The sequence below is a fragment of the Mustelus asterias genome, chromosome 23 (genome assembly GCF_964213995.1).
Source record: "Mustelus asterias chromosome 23, sMusAst1.hap1.1, whole genome shotgun sequence".
NCBI lineage: Eukaryota > Metazoa > Chordata > Chondrichthyes > Carcharhiniformes > Triakidae > Mustelus > Mustelus asterias.
In genome coordinates, this window is record NC_135823.1 from 14,623,657 (window position 1) to 14,630,250 (window position 6,594).

The following is a 6,594-nucleotide window of genomic DNA, read 5'->3' on the forward strand; positions in this document are numbered from 1 at the left end:
GGGCTCCGAATCCAAGGAACACAATGGAGTTGAAGTCTTTCCTCGGTCTCTGAGATTACTATTCACATCGAACTTGGTGACCCGGCTGGAACTCCTCCAACTAATCTTTTAAAAAATCAGAATGGCAAATGCCGCAAGAGACGTCCAACAGCAATTGTTGTTGAAATGTTTGTAAGGATTCAGAGCAGGGAAAATGATGAACAAGAGGAAAAGGGAGCAAAGAGAATAAGAAAAGTGATAGGCAGAGAAATCAGGGGACAGAGTTAGATAAGGACAGAGTGAAAAATAGTAGGATTGGGACAAGAAACTTTAAAAGTGCGCACCTTCAGGATTTGTACCTGAATGTTCGGAGCATTCGAAACAAAATGGATGATTTATTTGCACCGATAGCTTTTCATATATCTGCTAATGACTTGTGACTGCAATGCTCCAGAAGGATATAAATATTTTCATCATCTTAAAGTTATGGTAGAATTTTTACTATCTGTTTGTCAGATAGGGATTTGTGGAGTTCAAGGGGGTATGATATAGTTCGTATTATGGAGACATGGCTCCAAAGTGACCAAGGATGGGAACTAAACATTGAGAGCTATTCAGTGTTTAGGAAAGACAGACGGAAAGGAAAATGTGTGAAGTTGCACTGTTGATCAAAGAAGATATTAGAGTCATAGAGTCATAGAGTTTTACAGCATGGAAACAGGCCCTTTGGCCCAACTTGTCCATGCTGCCCCTTTCTTAAAAAAACCCTTAAAGTAATCCCAATTGCCCGCATTTGGCCATATCTCTCTATACCCATCTTACCCATGGAACTATCTAAATGCTTTTTAAAAGATAAAATTGTACCGCCACTACTACTACCTCTGGCAGCTTGTTCCAGACACTAACCACCCTCTGTGTGAAACAATTGACCCTCTGGACATTTTTGTATCTCTCCCCTCTCATCTTAAACCTATGCCCTCTAGTTTTAGACTCCCCTACCTTTGGGAAAATATATTGACTATCTACCTTGTCTATGCCCCTCATTATTTTATAGACCTCTATAAGGTCACCCCTCAGCCTCCTACGCTCCAAGGAAAAAAGTCCCAGTCTATTCAGCCTTTCCTTATAACTCAATCAATCAAGTCCGGTAGCATCTTTCTAGTTTAATAATATCCTTTCTATAATAGGGTGACCAGAATTGCACACATTATTCCAAGTGTGGCCTTACCAATGTCTTGTACAACTTTAACAAGACGTCCCAACTCCTGTATTCAATGTTCTGACCAATGAAACCAAGCATGCCGAATGCCTTCTTCACCACTCTGTCCACCTGTGACTCCACTTTCAAGGAGCTATGAACATGTACCCCTAGATCTCTTTGTTCTGTAACTCTCTCCAACACCCTACCATTAACTGAGTAAGTCCTGCCCTGGTTCAATCTACCAAAATGCATTACCTCGCATTTGTCTAAATTAAACTCCATCTGCTATTCGTCAGCTCACTGGCCCAATTGATCAAGATTCCGCTGCAATTGGAGATAACCTTCCTCACTGTCCACCATGCCACCAATCTTGGTGTCATTTGCAAACTTACTAACCATGCCCCCTATATTTTCATCCAAATCATTAATATAAATGACAAATAACAGTGGGCCCAGCTCTCTCAAGTCTCCTGGTCCTGATGGAATGCATCCCAGGGTACTAAATGAGACGGCGGGAGAAATAACAAATGCACTAGTGGTAATTTATCAAAATTCACTGGACTCTGTGGTGGTTCCTGCAGATTGGAAAACAGCAAATGTGACGCCACTGTTTAAAAAAGGAGGCAGACAAAAGGCGGGTAACTATAGGCCGGTTAGCTTAACTTCTGTAGTAGGGAAAATGCTTGAATCTATCATCAAGGAAGAAATAGCGAGACACCTGGATATAAATTGTCCCATTGGTAAGATGCAGCATGGGTTCATGAAGGGCAGGTCATGTTTGACTAATTTGGTGGAATTCTTTGAGAACATTACATGTGCAGTGGACAATGGGGTACCTGTGGATGTGGTGTATCTGGATTTCCAGAAGGCATTTGACAAGGTGCCGCACCAAAGACTGCTACATAAGATAAAGGTGCACGGTGTTACGGGTAATGTATTAGCATGGATAGAGGATTGGTTAACTAACAGAATGCAAAGAGTGGGGGTAAATGGGTGTTTTTCTGGTTGGCGATCAGTGACTAGTGGTGTGCCTCAGGGATCAGTGTTGGGACCGCAATTGTTTACGATTTACATAGATGATTTGGAGTTGGGGACCAAGTGTAGTGTGTCAAAATTCGCAGATGACACTAAGATAGGTGGCAGAGCAAAGTGTGCAGAGGACGCTGCAAGTCTGCAACGGGATATAGATAGTTTAAGTGAGTGGGCGAGGGTCTGGCAGATGGAGTACAATGTTGGTAAATCTGAGGTCATCCATTTTGGTAGGAATAACAGCACAATGGACTATTATTTAAATGGTAACAAATTGCAGCATGCTGCTGTGCAGAGGGACCTGGGTGTCCTTGTGCAGGAATCTCAAAGAGTTGGTTTGCAGGTGCAGCAGGTAGTTAAGAAGGCAAATGGAGTTTTGTCCTTCAGTGCTAGAGGGATGGAGTTTAAAAACAGCGAGGTTATGTTGCAGCTATATAAGGTGCTGATGAGGCCACACCTGGAGTACTGTGTACAGTTTTGGTCTCCTTACTTGAGAAAGGATATACTGGCACTGGAGGGGGTACAGAGGAGATTCACTAGGTTGATTCTGGAGTTGAGAGGGTTGGCTTATGAGGAGAGACTGAGTAGACTGGGTCTATACTCATTGGAATTCAGAAGAATGAGGGGAGATCTTATAGAAACATATAAGATTATGAAGGGAATAGATAAGATAGAAGCAGGGAAGTTGTTTCCACTGGCGGGTGAAACTAGAACTAGGGGGCATAGCCTCAAAATAAGGGGAAGCAGATTTAGGACTGAGTTGAGGAGGAACTTCTTCACCCAAAGAGTTGTGAATCTGTGGAATTCCCTGCCCAGTGAAGCAGTTGATGCTACCTCATTGAATGTTTTTAAGGCAAGGAAAGATAAATCTTTGAACAGTAAAGGAATTAAGGGTTATGGTGAGCGGGCAGGTAAGTGGAGCTGAGTCCACGAAAAGATCAGCCATGATCTTATTGAATGGCGGAGCAAGCTCGAGGGGCCAGATGGCCTACTCCTGTTCCTAGTTCTTATGAACTTATGTCCTTATGCGTATATTGATCATAATGTATGGGATGCCGCATCTAGTTCAAGTTGAAGATAGGCAAGGCTCATATCCAACTTGGTGAACATCTACCTGCCAACTAGTTTGGTGTGCAAGTCCTCAATTCTGGGCATCACCTACTTGTCTAATTTAGAGACCTGCTTGGCCATAACTTCTGATCCCCGCAATTGCAGGTTGATTTATCTGGCTTGAGGGTGAGGACAATAGGTGTAGCTCTCTCTGAAATCTGTATGGGGCTTCTAATACCTCGATCTTCTAGGTACCTGAGTTTGGCCTCCACTTTCTCTAATGGGAAGCAAGGGATCAGTGAACAATGGGAAAACCCATTGACAGCAGCGGGACCAAAAGATCCCGCAAAACACGGCCATGAACTACAAGAAGGTATCCACAAATGAAAGGATCATTTTTAAATTAACCTTGCTGTGTTCAAGTGAGAGGCTTGAATAAAGAAGGGGAACCATTCCTCCCTCCTCACCTGGGAGCATAACAATTTGGGGGCATTCTATTCGGAATCTTAACAAATTGGGGAATATTGACAGGGAGCCATCCTAAAATTCGTAGAAAAGAAACCAGATGGACCTTGGTCATTTCTCACCGAACAATTCCTATTTTCCCATTTCACTTCTGACTAATTCAGGATTTACCTCCTCCCAAATATCCTCTTGCAGAAAGGGGAAACACTTCAACATCCCAGCTCATTCCCAATAATCCTCTGTTGCTCCTGTGCTAGCTGCGCTCGAGTTGCCGCTTGGGAATTCATCATTCTCTTCCTAGTCATTATTTGTTGGATGTTTTCCTGCTTCTTGATATTTTGAGATACTTTCCTTGGAAAGAGTTAGGCAGAGAGTGAACATTACCCAAAATGTTAACATGAAGCTTTTCGATTCCCTTTGATCATTTAGCATTTTCCAATATTGTGGCTTTACACGTTTATCAAATGAGAGGATATGTCAACAGGAATAAAGGAAATAATGTGGTATTGAACATTTAGTGATCAACGTAGAGTAAACTTAGATGCAGCAGTAAAAATGGCATTTTAGGACAGTGGATTGGTCTATATGTGGCTTGAAGAGCTGTTTCTATTTTGTTTGAAGCAATTGGTAAATTCCCCATAAATAATAATATCTCCGATAACTGGGGAGATGGTGAAAGGAATGGCTCTCAACAAACTAAAAGACAGGTGAGTTCAGAACATTGCTCTATTTGGAATATTATCTTGTTCTATTATGATTTACTATATTATACGTAATATATTTTTCTATTTTGAATCTTATTCTATGTTAAAGGCACGTGAGTTAAGAATATTCCATTTTAACAGCAGATAAAAATGAATATGTCGAGAGGTACTCAGCATTATCTTTGCTGCTGAGGTAGTAATCAAAATATTTAACATTCTCTGATTGTAATTAATTATTCAAGTCACAATTAGCACCAACTCAAATGTTCCAGCTCTCTGCTTTCTAGTATATGCCACACTTGCACTCGTCTCTTCTATGAACTCAATTAGTTAAACCATTGAAACATGTTTCAAATGAAATGTGTAGAAGGTGTGGCTTGGTAACATTTCTCAAACACCGGCTATCTTTGTTAACAGTTGCTAATGAAAGAGGTGATTGGTTCCTCAGTCGACGTTGCTCTTTATCATTGCATTTGCAACAGAACAGTTGGAGTCGTGACCAACAACCAATCAGACAAATGGGGATTGGAGGGCGGGTCTAGGAGAAATGCAATAAAAACGGGGGAAAAAACACCCAGAGATATCGCGAAGGTTTTGAGTCTGAACGAGTAACAACAGCTGCAGCCATGATACTCTCTGAGATTGAGAAGCAAAAGATAGGCAAAATCGCCCAGGTGCTGGCAAAATCACCTGAAGCTTTTGGTGCTGAAGCTTTGGCCAGGTAATTCCATGACATTTACATTCTGTTCAAAGCATTTCTGACGAGAATCTGTGATGATAATTATTGGATTTATTTTCTCTGGAATTGTGCGGTAACAGAATTGAAATTTTCTACACAGTATCAACAACTTTCTAAAGCAGTGAGATTGGTGAACTCAAAGCAAATGAATGGGAATCCTCCTGAGATTTCAATGTGTTCCACATGAATGAAGCTCTTTGCATTGAAGAATAATCCTTAGATATTCAAATTTGAATGATGGGTTGGGGTTGGGCTGGTGTTGGAGGTTTCAAAAGATGGAATAATGGTCTTCTTTTTGTTCCTGAAGGTTGTTTGTAACTCATCCTGGATCCAAGTCTTACTTCGATTACAAAGACTACAGTGCTGCCGGTGCAAAGGTCCAAGTACATGGCGGAAAGGTCATTAGAGCTGTGGTCAAAGCAGCTGAACACTTGGATGACCTGCATTCTCACCTGGAGGGTCTTGCACTTATCCATGGCAAAAAGCTTCTGGTGGATCCTCAGAACTTTCCGGTATGCATCAATTTGATGGAATTGTCCTGGTGTCCATTGCAACAAACTCTGACTATCAGTACAGTAACTGGACATTTCGATTGCTCATTTCAAATTGACATGTCACTCTGTAAAGATTGTAGTCCTGCTCACAATTAAGAGTCAAAGTGTTCATTTTACATTTAAAATGTTGGGGAGGACCCCCTTCTGACCAATATTCCACTGCGTCACACTTAATTTGTCACTCTGACTAAAAGAGATGAATTAATTTTTCTTTGATCTTTTTCTTTTACAGATGCTTTCAGAATGCATCATAGTCACCTTGGCCACCCACCTGGCTGACTTCTGTCCAGCCACCCACTGCGCTATCGACAAGTTGCTCTCTGCCATTTGCCAAGAACTGAGCTCCCGTTATCGTTAGAAATGCAGCCAGCAAACTGAAGCAGAACGTAGTTTGATTCACATCCTTGAAACCTCTGTGTACATGTTTCCTCAAACTGCATGACAATAAATCTCTCAAACAAACAATTTTGCTGTACCTGCACTGTTTAATCCAGTTTGCATACTTCATCATGCATTTTCCATTAATAATTGTTAAACTGCTTCAAATGATATTTGCTGAGGATCAATAAAATTTGCTTTCATCAAATGATACCAAGTCTACTGTGTATAATTCACATAAACACACTTCATTTAAGAATAAAAAGCGTAGAAATACTGCCACATACAGCCCGTCACCTAAGTAGAAATTTACACAACAATTAAGTGGAAGAGCAAACTGTGAAAGAAAGACTTGTAGCAATTATAAAGCCATTGTCTGCCTTGCATTAGCAAATTGCAGATGAGTCAGATTCATAGTGGAGCTTCTTCCAATCAGAACTAAGGGTCTGACAGTCTCCATCCTATGGTCTTTACACAGAGACGAATGGAAGAAAG

The 6,594-nt window shown here is 41.2% G+C and overlaps 1 protein-coding gene across 1 annotated transcript; it reads left to right on the top strand.

Moving 5' to 3' along the window:
* The first annotated feature begins 2,878 nt into the window (after positions 1-2,878).
* LOC144510530 (hemoglobin subunit alpha) lies at positions 2,879-6,312 on the top strand. Its single transcript, XM_078240021.1, has 4 exons — positions 2,879-4,431; positions 4,846-5,149; positions 5,475-5,679; positions 5,954-6,312. Exons 2-4 carry the CDS (start codon positions 5,055-5,057, stop codon positions 6,077-6,079), a joined length of 426 nt encoding a protein of 141 aa, XP_078096147.1. The 5' UTR covers positions 2,879-4,431; positions 4,846-5,054; the 3' UTR covers positions 6,080-6,312.
* Positions 6,313-6,594: the final 282 nt, after the last annotated feature.

Bases quoted from the DNA above. Each gene is read 5' to 3' on its own strand.
- LOC144510530 (XM_078240021.1), top strand. From the start codon at position 5,055: ATGATACTCTCTGAGATTGAGAAGCAAAAGATAGGCAAAATCGCCCAG. The intron at 5,150-5,474 runs GTAATTCCATGA...TTGTTCCTGAAG, and splicing joins GGTGCTGAAGCTTTGGCCAG to GTTGTTTGTAACTCATCCTG. The intron at 5,680-5,953 runs GTATGCATCAAT...TTTCTTTTACAG, and splicing joins TGGATCCTCAGAACTTTCCG to ATGCTTTCAGAATGCATCAT.